Source organism: Staurois parvus, unplaced genomic scaffold (genome assembly GCF_062004578.1).
Source record: "Staurois parvus isolate SC_StPar_1 unplaced genomic scaffold, SC_StPar_1.0 ptg000911l, whole genome shotgun sequence".
NCBI classification, from domain to species: Eukaryota; Metazoa; Chordata; class Amphibia; order Anura; family Ranidae; genus Staurois; species Staurois parvus.
The window spans coordinates 352,301-372,271 of record NW_028318707.1 but is presented as its reverse complement, the minus strand read 5'-3'; the positions used below and the strand labels follow the sequence as shown (position 1 = coordinate 372,271).

Below are 19,971 nucleotides of genomic sequence, written 5' to 3'. Positions count from 1 at the left end.
GCATGGAAATATGTAGTTTTTTATTGTAGGCTGTAATTTAGGAATAACTCACTGAAATCTGTCCAAACAAGAGTCTAGTAAACATCCCGGATATGATAAAACTTGAAACACGAAATCATAAATTATAATTTAATAAATAATCATAAAAAATATAATAATTAATTTAATTCAATAATATAATCAAACCAAAAACACTGAAATTTGAAATAGAGCTCCAAGTTCACACATAGCTGAGCAAAGTCGCAGAATCGTTTTCAGTGTCTAATGACGAATTTCCCCACGAATCATTATCACTCAATTCTGCAAGTGGTTCTGATTTACTATTGCTGTTCTCTAGCCGGTCTAAAACCGATTTTGACATAAAGGGACGCTTTTTGGACACCATGGACTTTTCTAAGTCTCCAGGCAGAAAGAAAAGTCAAAATGCAGGCAGGGCACAGGACAAAGCACTGGGGACAAAATGTATGTGAAATGCTTTGATACAGGAATGTTTTACTATGTAATAATCATTTTAGAAAAAAGTCATTTTTTAAAATTTTCAAATTTGCGCCCGTACGTCCCGTACGTCCTTACGTCACAGGGACCGGAACACGGAAGCCGGATGCCGGCATCGGCCGGAGGAGATGGCCGGGGACGCTGCAGGGGACGCATCGCGGGAGCGAAGGACAAGGTAAGCGCTGCAGGGAATCCCTGAGCAACGCCGCATGGTAAGCCCGAGTGTAGCTCGGGGTTACCGCTTTTGGTACTGAAACTTTACCCCGAGCTACACTCGGGAATACCGCTAGGGAGGTTAAAGGGAAGCTATAGTAAATTTTCAAAGGGTCAGCATCATACATTTTATAATCATTACTGTAATATGAAGTTGTTTTTTTCCTTTATGCAAGCAGTATAAGTTCCTGAATATCACATGGTATCACCTTTTTGTTATCGTATGTACTCTCCAGCGCTTCAGGAAATGGACAGCCAAAGGGAAACCAAGGGGACCAGGACAGAGGCAACCAAAGGAAGATGCTTCAGGGGTACAGCCCTCCTCAGACAGGGAGATCAGCCACTAGATAAAGAATAAACAGGTGGCGCACACACCTAGTGCATTACCCAAGGTTTATTCACGTTACCTGTTATAAGCAGCAACGTTGTTCAAAACATCGGTCCTCCTTATCCACTACACATCTGTACCAGTCTAAGAGGCTGGTCAGCAGCTCTGAGGAAAGGGACTTGTCCCCGAAACGCGTCAAGCCATTTGACTGCACTGACAGTTGGAACACCTTGCTTGCCGTTGTGGCCATCTTCTTAACGCAAAAGCTTGTTATACATGCTTCGTCTGTGAGTATGTTTTTGTCTTATCTTTTGCGTACACCTTGGATAATGCACTGGGTGTGTGCGCCACCTGTTTACTCTTCACCCTTTTGCTATCCCTATGCAACAGAGCTCAGACTATGAGAGAGAAACAGCACAAGGAGCCAGTGAATTATGCAGAAGTGCAATAAGCATATTGATAGGAGGAGAGAGCAGAGTGATGGATAAATTAGCTCAGTAGTCTTCTGCTTCTCCTTCCCTGTCCAAGCACTGTCTTTTTTCTGTGAGCACAAAGCTGGTGACTGTCAGTCACCAGTTCTCTGTTCTGCCGCTCCAGCACTCACTGGAGCGCAGGGCTGTGGAGGGGGCAGGAACGGCTAGCTCATTCTTCGAGTGGCTCGCTGAGAAGATGAACCAGTTGCCAGTCCAGGCATCTGGGTGGATCTCAACTGTAAAGTCGGGATTGATCCAGTACCTGGACTGGCTGAGTGACATCATCCGACAGAGGATGAAAACGGGTTACAGGAACGCAGAACTAACTGCAATCCTATAATCCATAGGAGACATAGGGCCAAAAGAGCTTTGGTCCTGCTTCTCCTTTCAAGAGGCTCATACCTAGTCAAATTCAGGTATTGAGTGCATTAAAAATGTTTAAGAACGTATGTATTAATGATTACAAAGCTGCATTCATTTTTATCTTTTATATCAGTTCAGTTTTAACCCAAAGATCTTGTGTTCATTTTAAGAACTGATCTGATTAAAATAACTTTTATATAACTTGTCAAAAACTTGATTAATCAACAAAATGATTATTTAAAATGCGGAGAATGCACAACACTGAAGTGTGGTAGTATGCGGTTTTGCTTTTGTAACCATAACAAAATTGATGGGTTTGATTTTTGGAAACCTTTTTTGGAATTATAAAAATAAATGATTTCTTTGTTGGAATGCATGGTTTGTTTGGAGTGTAACAACTGTTTTTGTGTTTCTTCTTGGCAAGAAATTTCCAAATCAGGCTCTTGTTATCAACCACAGTGACTGAGTTTGGAAATCCTCAAACTACATTCCTTCCGCTGAAGATGTGGCTGATGTCACTGGATGTGAATTTTGGAAAGCCAGCAGTTTTCAGCACAATGAAGACAACATTCAAATGGTGTATTTTCTTACAGTTTGTGTTGTATGCAGATTAGTGTTAGATATACTCTGCCAGGGTGACTCCAGCACATTGGGAACATTGTCAACACACCTAGTTGTCTTGCTGAGACTTCTTGTTCCTAAAAAGCTGGGGAGCCTGGTCTGCTCTCCACTGGTCACTTGCATCAGCTTCTCTTTGTTTGTATTGAGAAAAGTGTGAGGTGTTTGGCAGTATTTAAAAATAGAAAAACACAACATGGAAAGGGAAGGCTGCAGTGACTACTTTGCTGGCTGCGAATTTAACACATCCAATTATAACGGGAGAAGCCAGCATGCCTGGAATCATTCTCCATGCTGTGGAAGGCCAGCGAGCTGGGGCTGTCAGAAGCTGGAGCAAAAGGAGACGGAGAACATATGGCATACACATCAAGCGATATTGTGTGTGTGTGTGTAAGTTTAACAATCCCGCAGGACATGTGATGGCCCCCTCTGTCCTTGTGTGCCGCTTTCATTAAAAGACCTGCGCTTTGATGGAAGAGAGGATTGTAAACACGGGGACAGTGTACCACTGGCACAGTATGAGCGTTATTTGTGGAGAGGAGTGTAAATCGTATAATAGGAAGGAATTTCACGCCGTACTTGGTTACGCCGCTCTCGGGTGTTTTGCTTTTGCTTGAGTAAGGTAGGATTATCTACGACTTTGCTATTCTTTCAGAAGCAACTTGCTGCTTTCATTCTGATTTTACTGCACAATGCTGCATATTTATGAACAATACTGATTGCCAAAAGGCCCATGTAGCTTACCCAATTGATTGATATAATGAATAACTTATATAGTGCATCTAGGCTCAGCTTTATGATGTGTTCAGGGATATGACCAATTCTGGTCCCATTTCTAATTTCCATATGAACAATAAATACTCATTCTCTTACCTTAAAAGAATAATCCTGAATTGTCTGAATGTTTTTAGCATGCTGAGAAATTTCTGTGAACCACACCAATTGTTACAACTTGTCCGCCATTATTTGCTAGCATGTCTTGTATCTACTGCATAAGATAATTCATAACTAGCATCACACATTGGATTGAACAGTGTTTATTTGAGGAATATATACAAATATCTGCTATTGATGACCTTCTGCTGAGATCCAATTAAAATGTTTGCTACTTTTCCATTACAAATGTTACTTTTTATATTAATCATTTTCCCAAGCGGTCTTAAGGTTACCTTGTTCTGTAATGTCTTTAACTTTAAATTGCTCCCTTGTTCCACCTTATTAAAACCCTTTACATACCAAGAAAATATTTTTGGTTCGGCTGAATGATCTTGCCCTGACCTTACATGCCTCATAAACACTGGGGAAAAGTCTCGAAGGTTAGTTTGAGGCTACTTGCGGGTACCAAGGTCACCAAGGACAAGAATGGAATAACATGTTAAAAGGATCATTGCCCCTGGCCGATACTGTACACTTGTTTCAGAAAGCTGGCCTTCATTTCTGGTATTGTGAGTACCTGAACGTTACACTGAGATTTCCCTGAATCTAGAGGTAAATACAAGCATGGAGGTGAGGCAGGTAGGATGGGGTTTCCATAAAAGCACATATTGTGGCTATGGATATCAAAGCACAGTGAAATACTGTATGTATACGTTAGTCATACACAATAATCTGCCATTATTTCCCTGTAAAAGTGCATGTGGTGAATCCAAATTCTCTAGCACAGAGAATAATATATAATTAAAAATATTCAAAGGATGACATTACATGCATAATTACAAATGATGATTAAAAATTATGAGGGTTTGCAAACCTTAAAAAAAAAAAAAAAAAAAAAAAGATAGTGACGTGTTTTGAGGTTTCTAAGACAACTGAAATAACAGTTTTGTTTAAACAGCAATTAAAATGAGTGAAGTGGCTGTTTTGTTGCGTGACATTTAGCAATATAGTGAAATTTTTTAAGAAAACAATATTCTAGCAATTGGTCAGGAAAAGACTGCAGAGTATGAGGGAATGGATGAAGTTCTGATCATTTGTTGTACTGGATGAAAAGCGTGTGTCTAACTTTAGTACGAATACTTGCTTACACTGCAGGCTGAGAATTTTCAAACAGCGGAAATACACAGACCCATTTGGTGACTGTACAGCTGTTTGCTTATGTGTATTCAGGGCTCAAGTGTAAAGTACCTGGGCTTAGAGGTTTGATGGCTTTTACATTAGTGGATTTCCAAAATCCGACTAGTGACTTTTTGCTCACATCCTGCAATTTTCGTAGATCAGTTACTAAAAGATCAAAATGATACAGTAGCTCAGGGAATCCAGATTATCCCATTAATAGCCAGTCAAGCAGAGGATAAATAAAATGAAGCAATGATTTTTTTTTCCCTAACAGGGCGGGAGAAGGGGGGTGGGTAAATGACAACATATATGGAAACTTTTATGGAATTTGCACAGCCTTAAAAGTGCATACTAACACTATACCACATTCACTAAGCTCTGGGAAAAATATCCTCGCAAAGTGCAACTTCCCTTGCAAAGTGAGTAGTTTATTTGCCATTAGTAAATCAACCCCTATGTATCTTTCTATTGCAGTCAGAGATTTAAGTGGACACCAAAATAGATGGTTTTCCACTGATTCCGAATGGACAGTGCAGCTTCAATATAAAAGTGAACTCTTTATTGTTGTAGTCTGCCCAGCATCACAGTGATCTAGCATTACATAGGATTGCTGTTCTTTATGCACAGATAACAGAATAATTTCTGTTGCTTCTGATCCAGCAGAAAATGTATGTAGTTTAGTGAACCAAAATCTACAAGGTAACAATGAACAAAGTTCTACTGCGTTAGAACATTAGTATGTATTTTGCATCAGTATGTATTCTTTAACACATCCTTAATATATACAGTATATAGAACAGGTGAATTATATAAAAATGTTAGTATTTATTAGTATCTCTAGTAGCAGCCATAGTAGTATTTTATCCTCTAGGAGTTTAAAGTACACTGCATATAGAAATAATGTTGTAAGGTGACATGGGCTATTGGTAATCAGCGGCAGCTCACAAGGTGCTTAGGGGTTCCATAATATAACCAAAAAACCTAAGAGTACATTACAGCCGTCTCAGGATTATCCCATTAATTTTATCATCTTGGACCCAAAACTGTCCATGGTGACAGAAAAAATAAGATAATTCTGTGGTGTGAACTGATATTACGGGTATATGGTGTTGGAAATATAAAGGCTACTTATATCTTCTGCTGTCCCAGTTAATGCTTGTAGTGCACTTGAAAACTCATTTACAGAAATAAATATTGTCACACTACATTTTGTTTACTTATTTATTTATATATCTACTTATTTACATGTGTACCTACTTATTCGTGAGGCCGGTCTTTATAAGCTGGAACAGATCTACGGACCTGTGTTTCTTTCCGACAGTCTATCATGCCGAGAAGTTTCTGTGTATAGTAAATTATGTGTAACCCATGGCGTTTCCAAAATACTTTACAGGTCTGTTGAAGCCTAAATTATTGTACTAAAATTTAGAAATTATTTTATTTTAGAAGAAAGCTGGATTTCCTAATTTGGGGAATCATTAATATATTTATAGCTCTTTCATAAAACACACACACACTTTTGTTAAATTAGCAAATTGAAAATGGCTGTTGTACACCGGTGAGCAATACATTAAATACATTTCTACATAAGGGGCAAATTAAAGTACGGTACTTTCATTTTAAAAATACAAATATCTGACTTTAAAAAAAAAAACAGATTTGCTGGTTTGTTCAGAAAGGGTCACATTTTTTTCCTAAGTAGTATTCAGTATATGAAATGCTTTATTAGTTGGTGTACTGCTATGATGACATGCCACTTTTGAGCAGGTCTCCATAAATGACCAAAAAGTCCTGTTCCCTGAACCAAACTTTTAATCATGTTTCATGTGTTTGTCAAAATGACCTTATGGTGACACAGCACATCTCCCACTAACACCCTGTGAATTTGAAATAAAGTAGGCACAGACACCAAATTATCATGGATGTCTGGTCATCAGCTAATTTACATAATAGTAGCCCTTCAACTTTTGGGTTTTTAGCCAAAAATGTTAACTAGGTATACCTAGAGATCTAAACAGCCTTCCTGTTAGAAATAAAGAAAACATTTTGCTTATAAATAAGCTACTGTTATATTGTTTTGGTCTTATGAAGTTATAAATATAATGTATTTCAATAATGCAACATACCACAGGTATATTTAAAATCAACTTACCAGCTAAACATGCCTAATAGATGCAATCTGACTTTTTCAGAATTGACATTTTAAAACATTCTTTGGGAAATGAACATTTGCAGCAGGTAAACTGGTGGCACCACTACCAATTGTGTAGAACAGGAACAGCTGTTTTGGAAATTATCATTTTTGCAGTATAATTTCAGTGGTAAGAAGCCATTGAAAGTCACAGTCTGTCTATCATCACAGGATCCAAACACAAAAGTGTACATACAAAATGTATTTTGTGAACAGAGACATTTTAGCAGTTGATTCCTATGAAATATCTCGAACATGTGTATTGAATACAAACACAACTTTTTTGATACATTAAATTTTGTTGCTGAAAAAAAAATACTGGTGCTAGTAGTACTGCACTGATAATGAGAATTGATATGATAATACAAAGGATAGTGGTAAAATTCAGGTTGGAGAAAGGGGCTTAGGTTAAAGGGTAGCTTACAATCAAGGTTTAAGTTAGGGGGCAGTGTCATGATTGGACTTCTGAATCCAATCAATTAGCTTTTCACATAAATTAGCTTTTCGGGTGAGATAAATTATGTGCAGTGCCAAAAAATACAAAACAAGTGTTTTTGGCTAAAGTTTAATGTACCTATAATATATCAGGGAAAAATATTAATATTTAATTATGTTTACATTGCTAAAATGTTCCACCTTTATTGACAGAAGGAAAGTTTTTGGGGAGACTAATAAGTTGATTAGAGAATGGAAGGTTGAGAATGTCCATACAAACAAGTAAAGACTTCAGTTATCCAATCAGGGAACAAACACATTTTTTTTTGTTTGTTTAGTTTGTCTGTACATGATTGTATAGTTGATGTGAATCTTCACTCTTTTTTGTGTAAACATTCTGAACCTCTTTACTAAATCAGTCTCCAACAAGAACTTCAAATATAAGCCTCACAGTTTGAAAATGTATTATTTCTGGGTAGCAAGTGGCGTTGGCTGCTTTGAAAACTGTTTTACATTTTCCTTATGAAAACACATTGAACAGATCCATAGTATTCGGCTTAGACTTCTCACAGAAGAGCTATATAAAGTAGGCGCAAACTTGCAGAGGTTAATTCATTTTAGAAAGTAAGGTTTAAGGTCAAGTGTTATGGCAGAGTCTTTGTTTGGGGTTAAATGGGTTATTTACTAAAGCTGGTGAGAGCAAAATCTGGTGCAGCTCTTCATAGATATCAATCAGCTTCCAGGTTTTATTGCCAAAGCCTAATTGAACGAGCTGTGTTTAGAAGCTGATTGGCTACCATTTACAGCCGCACCAGTTTCTGCATGCTCCGATTTTAGTAAATCTCTCCTATCGTATTCGGCTTAAACCTCTCACAGAAGATCTATGTAAAGTTGTTGCAGACTTGCAGAGGTTAATGTGTTTTAGAAACTATGGTTTAAGGTTACGTGGCATGGCTAAGGCTTTGGTTTCAGTTAAGGGGGTTAAGTGATATGTTATTGTTCAGGTCATTTGTTAAGGGCTAATTTGAGGGTTAAGGTTAAAGTACTTTAAGGTAAAGCTTTAATATATTTATCAACTTCAAACGTCATTGACAATAGAGCAGTCACGGAGCATTTGTGTATGACAGCCAATCAGCTTCCAGATTTTATTTTCAAAGCTTAACTGGACACGATGAAGTTAGACATTGATTGGTTACCATGTACAAATTCTGTCTGCTCCAATTTTAATAAATCCCCCCATTAAAGGATAAGTTCACCTTGTAGAAAAAAAATAATAAATGCACTTTTTTTGCAGGTAAAAAAATGTGCATTTATAATTTTTTGTTGCAGGAGCCTATAAACCATTGCACCAGTGATCAGCAGATCGCTGGAGCCATGCAGCTCTCTTTCAGTTTCTTGTGACAACAGACTGAAGATCCCCCGTTAGCTGTAAAAGCGGGAAAGGAGGTGGGGATCGGGGGTTGGTGTATTCCAAAATATGAATGTGGGTGTAACATGTTATGAAAGGTGAGCTTATCCTTTAAATTAATTTAGTTAGTGTTTACGCCTGCCGTAAGTTTTAGGACTCTTTCACACCAGCAGTCGCACTGTTTGAATGGCTAGGAAGAAACAGTGGCAATACAATAATCCCCGTGCTTCACTCTGTTTATGTGCTTTTTGTGGCTTTTTTTCTAGAAGTTAATTGATATGTCACAAATGACATTTCATTAGGTTCTATTCACCACAGAGTTGTTGCATTGCGATGATTTGCACCAGAAACCACTGTGCTGAAAAATGTACTTGCAATGCAGTGGTGTGAACTGACATTGTATTAAACAAGTCAAATTGCCTTTTGTCTTTCATCTGGGACTGCGCTGGGTAGGGCTGCCAGTGGTGTGAATGAGCCATCAGGGTTATGTTAAGGGTTAGGTTAAAAATTAAGGTTTTAGTAGGGGTTAGGTTTAGTAATAGGAATATGTAGGAAATTAGAGCATTTAAAGTGATATTAAACTCACAACCAAAAATGCTATATATTGCAGCTTACCAATAATTAGATGTGGTGACTCCAAAACTTTTCTTTTTTAAGATTTTTTTACCCTCTGTTTTCACCTAGTGATCCAGTAACACACCTCCTGCATTAGAGTGCCCCCACTCTGGATGAAGGCACTCAGGAACTACTTTGGACAGCAGCATTGTCAGCCTGGGGGGAGGGGATTGTTAATTGCACTAGCAGATGTAAACACACTAACAAATTGAAGACAAACTCCAGTTTATACTTTACAAGCAGTTACAGCAAATATGTTTTTTTTTCCTTTTGGGATAAAGGTTTTCCATAAATACATAAAAGCTGATAATTGTAAGCAACCGTGCCAGTTGCAATTAAGCTTGTTCTTTTGAAAAACAGAAGACTTACTGTTCAGATCACCAGGTGAGAATACAATAAAGAAAAAACAAAAAAAGAAAACTAATGCAGCCAAAACATCTAAGAAAAGGTAAGCTACAATATAAAAAAAGATTGCTTTTGGTTATGAAACCTCTTTCAGAATATGCTTTATTTGGAACTTATTTTGGGTGAACTAACAGCACAAGAAACCAACCTATGAATACGGGTTTCCATATTGAGCAGAATCCAAAAGGACTGCATTGTGGGAGGAATCAGCTGTACTAGCTACTATTAGCCAGTTGCTAATGCCGTGTACGGGGATCTTGCAGATTTGGCGCTGATAAGCATGGCAGTGAGCAGTAAAGCATGAATAATTGCTGAAATGCAGAGCAGACATGCTCCGGACATTACATACCGAGCCCATGTGTTACCGAACATATTTCACAATGTATCGCAAGGGGATTAAGCTTTCTGCCGCCGTCACAAATGCCTAAAAAATTGTGTCATGTAGTTTAAAATAACTTCAGCTTTATGGAGATCAAATGCAGATTTATACACTAAGAATATAGATTTAAAAATGTACATACGCATGATCAATTGGTAAAAAGAAGCAGTGTACTTCACAAAAATATTAATTACATGAGCAGATTTATTTTCTATGTTTATTTTTTTTTTCTTGTTATATGACTTTTTGTAGCATTAGGTTCTAAAACATTATTACACAGATTTTTTCACTTCTAAAAGGTATAGAAGTAGGTAAAAATATAATATTTCATTATAGAAAAATAGGGATCCATGAAATATAAATGCATGTTACAATTAAATAATAGTTAAATAACTATTGCATGTAACAGAATAATATTTGAGCACTTGTATTTAGGGTAAGAATTAAGCATTTTTAGAGAATTATTGTTGAGTAAAATACACCTTAGTGAACTGATGTCTGTACGGTGGATTTTAAAGCTGAAGTGCAGGCATATGTTAAAAAAAAAAAGCAATAAGCCTGTGTGCCCCATGTACTGCATCAGTATGAGCCAATAAGGGTTTGATGCATGCAGTTATGCTTTAAAGGAATCTACTGCAAGGAGTGGAGAGCAGAGGGATGTTGTATATTGCTGATCCTATACAGTCCAGTCACAGACTTGGGGCAGGAGGTGTTTGATAATATACTGGCTGAATCCACCTAACTTGGCAGGTCTGAGGGGTGCCTCTGAAAGTAATACAGGTGTCCACAGGCCCCCATTCATAGTCTACTTTATTTAAGTTCAAATTTTCATTATGTGGATAAATATGCTAAAAACTGAAACTGGCTCTACAAATTATAGGTAGCCACAAATTTTGTAATTTTCTTTTTTTTAACTATGACATCCTGTAGTATCAGTTAAAGAAAGAGTTAAAGTGTTAAAGAAAAATCTTTTATTTCTGGAAAATGTCAGCGGTTGCGCAACGTGTTCATGCAGATGATACTATAACAAGCCATTAAAACAGTCTTTTCTCTGGAATGTCCCAAAGGAACTTACACTCAAAAATCCCCTCCATTTTATTTTGTCGTCCTGTTTGTAACATTTTAAAGTATATGTAAACCCTCACCTTGTAAAACAACCAAGTTTAAAGTAGAAATGAAAGCAAAACAATTGTGTATAGATGTAAAAAAAAAAACATAAATACATTTTCCCCCTTTTTTATAAGTGATCACATAACGTCTGTTCTCAGATGCATAAGAGTTGGGGGAGGAGAAATGTCAGCACACTAATCTTCCCACTGAATGATTGTGAGGGGGGTTGCGTGACAGCAGAAGTCTGATTATAGGAGGAGAGCAGTCTGGGTTCCCAGCACAGATAGGGAACTGGCCACACGTTGTTCTCCTGCTTAGTGTGGTCAGTTTTTAATAGGAAAGTAGAGGGACTGGCAGGAACACCAGCGATTTCTCACAAAGGAAGCAATACAAAGCGAACAGGATACTTTTTCACACAATTACATGGTACAGCAGGCACATATCAGGAATATGAAATGTTGGGTTTAGGTACTCTTTTATCACCAAAAAATGACAAGGAAGTCCTGCCTTTAGTGGGCGGAGACATCAGAATATGGAAATCTGTTAATAGATACAATGTATTAGTGTGTCAACATAATTCAGTATATTGTACAGTCTTGTGCTATAAAAATATTGTATATGATGTAATTGATTACTGTCCATGCTGTGATACAGTTGTAGATTATGTACTTTCCCTGCTGTCTTCTCTCAGGCCCTGTTCACATGTAGTGATAGCAAAGTGTCACAGTTTTAGCGCACAGTTTTTTTTTTTGCATTTTTGGAGCAGCATCATTCCTTTAAATGGGCTTTTCTCTGCATCACAAACACACCAAAGTAAATTTTTCTCCATTTACAGGCTTGTTTTTGTAAGTGGTATGAATAAAAAAAAAATGATGTAATAAAAATTTCATTTGAGCTTCATATAATTACATACTGCAGATGCTGGTTGTACTGATACTCAAATTCTAATTATGGAAGAATTCCAGGTATTACTGTTTGCAAATAAACTGACCACATGACAGTTTCAGTGTGACTACAACTCTTTCCATGGGATAAGACTGTTTTGGGTCCCTGTGCCCTCTACAATCATACACATATGGATACAAATACAATTAGGAGCCTAGAATGACAACTCATATTTTCAGTAAAGTCTACACAGGTGTGATCCAGGAAATATATTCTCCATTAGCACAATATAATCTTCAGTGTCAACCAGCATGGTATTTTTTTGAGGAAGCAGACACAAAGATAAATTTTATCAGGGTACAGGGGCGGACTGACCATTTGGAAACTCGGGCACTGCCCGAGGGCCCAGGGTCAGTAGGAGGCCCCATGAGATGCCCCTGGTACCTTTTTCATGGGCTTTTTTGAGTTTGGGCAAGGACACAGGGGCCCCATGATCCCCTATTGCCCGGGGGCCCCATGAGTTGTCAGTCCGCCCCTGTCAGGGTGTCAAGTATTTTGCTGTCGTTCATTGCAGGTAAAGGTGATACCTGTTTTGTATGAATGTATTCCAACAGCTCTTAGTGAGTTCTTTATTAAAGTGCATCTCACAGGCAGAATTCACAGTTAAAATTCATATCTATGTGACCAGTTTTACATCTGTTCTGCCGGACATGGGGGGAGATGTACTAAAACTGGAGCACACAGAATGCAGTGCACCTTTGTATAGTAATCAGTCAGCTCCCAGAGCTTAATTGAACAAGCTGAAGTTAAAAGCTGATTGGTTACTATGCACAGATGCACTACATTCTGCTTGCTCCAGTTTTAGTAAATCTCCCCCAAGGATCTGAATGTTATTGTTACAGGCATAGCCAAGATGGTGCCCCTATGATTTCCTGTTTCAGCTTTATTTCTTTCTATGCCACTTTTCTGCTAATTGGTCAGCAGATTAGCAATGCAATGCTACTGGTTCACTGTCCAACAGGCGGAGAGGTGATGCTAAAAGCTGAATATAAAATTGGTTTCTCCCTGCCGGTTGTGCTATGTGTGTATATATATATACACATTTGAATGGACTCCCGTGCCCCAGGAAACGCATGGAAGAAGTCCCTGCACTTCTTTGGAAAACGCAGCCTGCACGGGAACCTCAGTTTCCAGTATGGTTGCAATTTCCAGTGCGGGCTGCATGCCATTAGAATTACCCATCGCGGGTCCGCATTCCTCTGTGCGGGTCTTGCTGCTGAATGGATTTTTGCAGCTGATCTGCAGCGGCAACACCTGCACAGATGTGAACCAGGGGTCAACATTATCACAAGCTCTCGCTGACCTGTCTAGCTGAAGGCATTGTGGAGTAAATGATCAATTTATCTTCAAAGTTTACAGCAAAAGCTTCCTGGTTTGTGAGTTGGTAGCTTGCCAGCCTTCTAATCTGCTAAGTAAAAACAGCAGGTGAATGAGAAAGGGGAGGGAATAGAGTGCTGGTGCCCAGTTTGAATGACTGTATTGCTTCTACTGTGAACTTTGAGGATGAATTTCGCCACAGAGGTTGTAACTACAGAGGTCAATGAGGGCTTGTTTTAAAGCTCATTTGCTGCTTGTTAAGAAAACCGTTTTATTTACTCTTTATAATCAAAATATTTCAAGAGGGTACCTTTCATATTGCTCATTTCAGCCAGTGTTTTCATAAAATGATACACTGTTGCTCTTTAAGATCCTCCTGTATCTGTACAAACCAAATCGTCAGAATTTCCATTTTACATAGCTCAGGTATTGATATAATATTAAATGACCCATAAGTAGCCTCATCTTCATTCCACTGTAAAAGTATTTTTAAGATTAATATGTCTAATGCATTGCATTACTGTCAATTCTCAGCTTATGTGATGGACAAGTGTGATCAATTTTGAGTCCGATAAAAGCTTCGGTGACAGAGACTTCGTCTCCTTGCTGCCGTATGTCTCTATGCATGTAATATGGTCTGTCTTTGTAGCTCTTAACAGGAAAGTATGCCTAGGTTGGCCTTGACTATCCATGATAAGTGCTCAGATAACATTTCAGAATGGCTGTGTAAGTGCTCACTGATGTTCTCTACTAACGTAAAGCGCAGGTGCAGCTTGTTTTTCTAATTTAAACATCTCGTCACGTCTGTGACGGGCATTGCTCAGTTAATCCCCCAGTCTTGATACTCTAGCACCATGGAATCCTAAACAAACTGTTCACACGACTTAAAAACAGAGAGTTGAAAACAGCTTGTGCAGTGTGGAGGTTGTAAGACTGGACCTACTTTATACAGTTGTGTTCAAAATAATAGCATCAATAACCTGATCAATCACTGTTTTTGGTAGAAATTATATTTCTACATGGCAAATAATTTCCTAGCAGGTGTAGTAGAGTAATAGAAATCCAACAGACCCAACAGTCATGACATGCATGCTGCTGATTCTGTGTAATTGAATCACTAATTGAAAGGGGCATGTTCAAAATAATAGCAGTGTGGAGTTCTATTAGTGAGGGCATTCATTCTTTGAAAAACAGGTGGCAATTATTGCCCTTATTTAAGGAAGGAAGGCAGCAAATGTTGTACATGCTGGTTACAGTGCATTTCTCTCTGAAATTCTGAGGAAAATGGGTCGTTCCAGACATTGTTCAGAAGAACAGCGTACCTTGATTAAAAAGTTGATTGGAGAGGGGAAAACATATAAAGAAGTGCAGAAAATGATAGGCTGCTCAGCTAAAATGATCGCAAATGCTTTAAAATGGCAATTAAAACCTGAAAGACGTGGAAGAAAGCGAAAAACTACCATTCAAATGGATAGAAGAATAGCCAAAATGGCAAGGACTCAGCCAACAATCAGCTCCAGGAAGATGAAAGAAGGTGTAAAGTTCCCTGTGAGTACTGTTACAATTAGAAGACGCCTATGTGAAGCCAAGCTATCTGCAAGAAGCCCCCGCAAAGTCCCACTGTTGAAAAAAAGACGTGTGCTGAAGAGGTTACATTATGCCAAAGAGCACATTGACTGACCTAAAGAGAAATGGCGCAACATTTTGTGGACTGATGAAAGTAAGATTGTTCTTTTTGGGTCTAGTGGCCAGAGACAGTTTGTCAGACGACCCCCAAACACTGAATTCAAGCCACAGTACACTGTGAAGACAGTGAAGCATGGTGGTGCAAGCATCATGATATGGGGATGTTTCTCATACTACGGTGTTGGGCCTATTTATCACATACCAGGGATCATGGATCAGTTTGAATACATCAGAATACTTGAAGAGGTCATGCTGCCTTATGCTGAAGAGGAAATGCCCTTGAAATGGGTGTTCCAACAAGACAACCACCCCAAACACACCAGTAAACGTGCAACATCTTGGTTCCAGACCAACAAGATTGACGTTATGGAGTGGCCAGCCCAATCCCCGAATCTTAATCCAATAGAAAACTTGTGGGGTGACGTCAAAAAAGCAGTTTCTGAGGCAAAACCAAGAAATAGAGAAGAACTGTGGAATGTCGTCCAATCATCCTGGGCTGGAATACCTGATCACAGGTGCCAGAAGTTGGGGGACTCCATGCAACACAGATGTACAGCAGTTCTCAGAAACAGTGCGACTACAACCAAATATTCATGAAGTCATTCAAAGGAAAGCAAAATCTTCAAACATTTCTCAGTTTATATAGTGAATGTTTGAGTTTGTAAAGAAGAATACAAACACTGCTATTTTTTTGAACAGTCTAATATTCACTTTTCTTCAATTTTTTTAGAGGAACAACACAAATTTGATATATTTTTCTTCATGTTTTGATTTGGAATAGAATGTGTAGTGTTCCCAATGCATTTGTGTGTATGGAAATAAAAGCTATTAGAAGGATTTTGAGCTTTATTCACTTTTTTTCAACACACTATTATTTTGAACACAACTGTACAAGAAGCATCAAGGTTGGATAAAATCTGTATGGTATTGAGCATCTGGAGCAAGCAAGGAATACATGTGCTGGGATCTGAAAGGGTCAGTCCAACCAAAACTGATATTTCAGTTTCTGGTGAATGATGGAACAGTTTTCTAAATCTTTTAGGGATTCTGATGATGAGTTCTCAGTGAGAGCTGTTGAGCTCTTTGTTGTGCATATATGCCAAAGTCATTATGAAAGAGCCCCACTCTCTCTATTGAATTTTCTATTCACTTTTAACGTGGTAAATGCAACATAGAAATAGTGATGGACAAAGCTCAAAGGTAGGCAGGACAAGGAGATCTTAATGTTGGCATCCCCAACAGATGTAAACCAATAAAGGGTACAGCCCACCATACTCCATGTATAACATAATATCTTGCTTGGGTCGAGAGCACCTGTCACCAGATGGTGTAACATAAAGTAACTTCACTAAACAGTAGCATGCACCATAGGTTTCTCATGCATAAGTTTGGCTTCTAAAACTTAATTTCTCACTAGGAGCTCCAACGCCTTGGAAACTCTCAGTATCATATGTTGAATTTACCTAATAGCAGTGGGTCATCTCTCAATAGATCACTAAAGTGCCCGTGGTGGCATGATACAGCTTTTTGCAAAGTTAGTATTTGCCTGTTTCATGTGCACCAAATTTTGGGGCTCTTAGATTGTGGAACAGGTAAAAGAAGATAAATTGGCACGCTATGGTGCTTTTATTGCCTAGGGATGTTATTTTATAAAATATGTCTTGCATCACCGAACAAGTAATGTGTAGCAAAATAAAAGACTGCTTATCTGCCCTCACAGAGGGGTTTCCACATGAGCTGGGCTGGTTTTTCTTTCATGGCCTTCCAGAATGATTTTATGCCTTGCTTACAATTTTTACTTTTTACAGTTTTTCTAGAATCATTTTAGAAGCCTAGTTGACCATCTTTTATCTGTACATGGTTTTACTTTGAACAGTAGAATCTGTTTTGCATTTTTCTACACGCGTTTCTCACGCGTTTTTACTGCATTTTTCATTTTGTTCAGCTCTTTTTTTTTCTATGTGAAAGTGAAATTGTTTTTGTTGCTGGGCAGAGTAAAAATGTAAAATGCAGCAAAAAACGCACTACCATACGTTTCAGCAGCTTCTCCATTGAACTCTTTTGTAGTAAAAACTTTGCTTTTTGCTTTTAAAAAAAGTCTCTGACCCTTTCGAAAAACACAGCAGCTCAAAAAAGCTTAGATGTGAACATGTTCCATAGAAAACCATGTTAAATGGACTGTAGTGCGTTTCTGCAAAAAGCACTAAAAACACATAGGGGTGAACGTAGCCTTAGTCAAATCATACCCCTGACTTTTAATGGAATAAAGTTGTATCTGGACCTCTTAACAGTGGTGTGGCGCTTCAATTGCAACTTATTGCTTCTTATAATTCATGTGCTATGGGACCTGCTGTCCATTGTGTATTTAGAAAAAAAAATGCAATTTGTACGGTTTAATAATATTTTTGATGCTCATATTTAGAAGTAACATAAGCAAATAAAAGGGCAAAAAAAGCAGTTTCTAAGATGATACCATACATAACAATTGAAGGGGCAGTTGTACCTTAATTGCCCCTAAAGCACAAAGAGAGTTATGTACTATTGTTTCCAATGCTACCATTTTCACCTGTGTGTTTTGGGTTGTGCATTTTTTAAAAAACTCTGCTTGAAACAATTTACTGGCCGTTTCCAAATAGATAATCTTCCATAGGCATCGGTAACACGAAGAAAACACTTGTTAAATTGTATATACACTCTGTTTGATGCACAGAGCTGTAAAGAGAAGCCTCCTGCTAAAAAACACATATAGAAAGTGAATATTTGAAAAATGTTAAAATATAAAAATTCCACAGTAATGTATTAGAAAACATGGTTTAAAACGTGCACTTTTAGTCACAAAAAAATTAACAAGCTACCTAAGGTCTAGAATTTGCTGGAGATAGAAAACAATCATATCTATTGTTGTTCAGATTCTTTTAGTCATTATAAATGAAACTTAAAGTAATAAACAGCAAACCCCTTGAACACATAGAAATCAGTGTACAGCAAAAAAAAAAAAAAAAAAATTGAAATATGAAATTAAAGCTTGTTGGTCATACTTCTCTTCTGTGTCACACGAGTGTACTTACGTTCTCCTGTGACCTAGAATCAGCTGACAGTGGGCTAAAGCCTGCCATTGGCTGACGTCACAAAGCCACTCCAAGCTCTGGATGGATTGCGACAAAAATGTTGGGATCTACTCAGATGCCTAAACAGTAGCTGTCTCAGTCCCATAGCGTGCCGCTCAGAGCCTAAGCCAGCTGGTCCGCCCCTCCCCAGGCCGGCACTGCAGTGAGCTCTGGAGGGGCAGAGCAGAAGGGATGACTGACTGTCACCCCTCTCTGCTTAGAGCTGACCAAGAACTGAGCGAGATTCCTCCATCTGGGCTGTCTAGTGTGGGTTAAAGTATCTCTGTGACTATTTTTATTTAATTCAACATGCAGACTGAACGGAAAAATGTTTTTTAGCATATATGGCCAGCTTTTGTCAATATCACAACCGTGTTTAGAGGTAATGAATCTGTGACTGATGGTACACATTTTTCTTTTTGTGCATTGTTATTTGCTAACAGTAATTTATTTTTGTTGCAGTGCATCTCAGTTCCTAGAGAAGAATCCTTTCTCTATCAACAGTCCATTAGGCAGCGGAACTGCTAACCCTCTACTGCCGTCCCCCGCTAGCCTTCAACTTGCTCAGCTGCAGGCTCAGCTCACCCTACAGAGGCTAAAATTGGCTCAGAGTGCAGTGACCACTAACACAGCTGCTGCTACAGTACTCAACCAAGTTCTCTCAAAGGTGGCTATGTCCCAGCCACTCTTTAACCCATTGAGAAATGCCACGATAATGGGTGCCCCGGGCCCTGCAGCAATGGCCTCTCTTGGACCCGCCATGCACAATGCCCGATTTCCTTCTACTGGACTACCATTCTCTGCTCAAAACCCGGCAGCCATGGCACCAAAACATACTCAGAATCCAAACCAAAACTCTATGCCACCCTTTGGTAAAGTCATGGGAGGAAATAAGTTGGAGGGATTCCACAAAGGTTCTCAGCCATTTGGATCGGAGACAGAACAGTCTGGGTATCATGGCTTCTCTTGTGGACAGGAAGAATCAATGGATGGTCGTTATCCTCCCAAACACAATAATGCAGCAGGATTTAAGAATCAGTATTATGGCACACATGGACCTCATCATCCAATGGCCCATAAAGGAGACACCAGCCAGGGGGTCCCTAACGTGTCTTCAAACAGTCAATGGGAATCATCTCACCACTGGCAATCATCTAGTCAGCCTTTTGACAGCAGAAGCGAGCTTTACAACCCAGAAGAACCAACCTCTGACACAAAATTCAGCCCTTCAAGTTCTCCAGGTTTCAGCAGACAAAATAATGGAAAACCCACAAACTGCGTCTCGTCACTGAAGAATTTGAAACCACAGGAATTGAATGACTTCCATGGTATACCCCCTGTTCACCTACCACACACCTGTACAATGTGCAACAAAAAAGTCTTCAATTTGAAGGTCGGTAACCTTGGGTGCTGTTTTGATAAAATGAAAAGATAGTTGTGTTGTGCACTGCACTATTATGTTATATTGGTTGGACATAACAGATTTTTTATTTTAGCACAGACAACAAAAGATTAGAATTAGTCTGTTCTAATGATTGGTCACAGTTTGTACTTTTTTTTGTCATATGGTTTTATGAGAAATATGAGAGGCATGAGAAATTAATTTATGTATCCCCAGCTTTTTAATATTCATTATTCCTACATAACTTACATGGGTGATAACCTTGCCTTGTTCTCTTTTATATAGTCCCTTTTTTATGAAATGGTTTATGAGTGTATTTTATAGTCCATAAAGCAGCCGCAAGCAGGAATGGTGTTAGCTAACTGGGTAGTCGCCTGCTGCTGCACGTGAACTTTTCCACTTAGTTTTTTGCTTATGCTTAAAAGT

General features: G+C 38.6%; 1 protein-coding gene across 2 annotated transcripts in view; it reads left to right on the top strand.

Moving 5' to 3' along the window:
• RBM20 (RNA binding motif protein 20) overlaps nucleotides 1–19,971 on the top strand; it is a 320,520-nt gene that overhangs the window by 177,101 nt on the left and 123,448 nt on the right. Inside the window, exons 1-2 of one of the 2 annotated variants that reach the window (XM_089656500.1) lie at nucleotides 2,760–3,112; nucleotides 18,606–19,536. In XM_089656500.1, the coding sequence (XP_089512626.1) occupies nucleotides 18,817–19,536 (720 nt within the window). In that variant the 5' untranslated portion in view covers nucleotides 2,760–3,112; nucleotides 18,606–18,816. Of the gene's footprint in view, nucleotides 1–2,759; nucleotides 3,113–18,605; nucleotides 19,537–19,971 lie in introns of those variants that run through there. The other variant, XM_089656499.1, reaches the window with a different exon arrangement.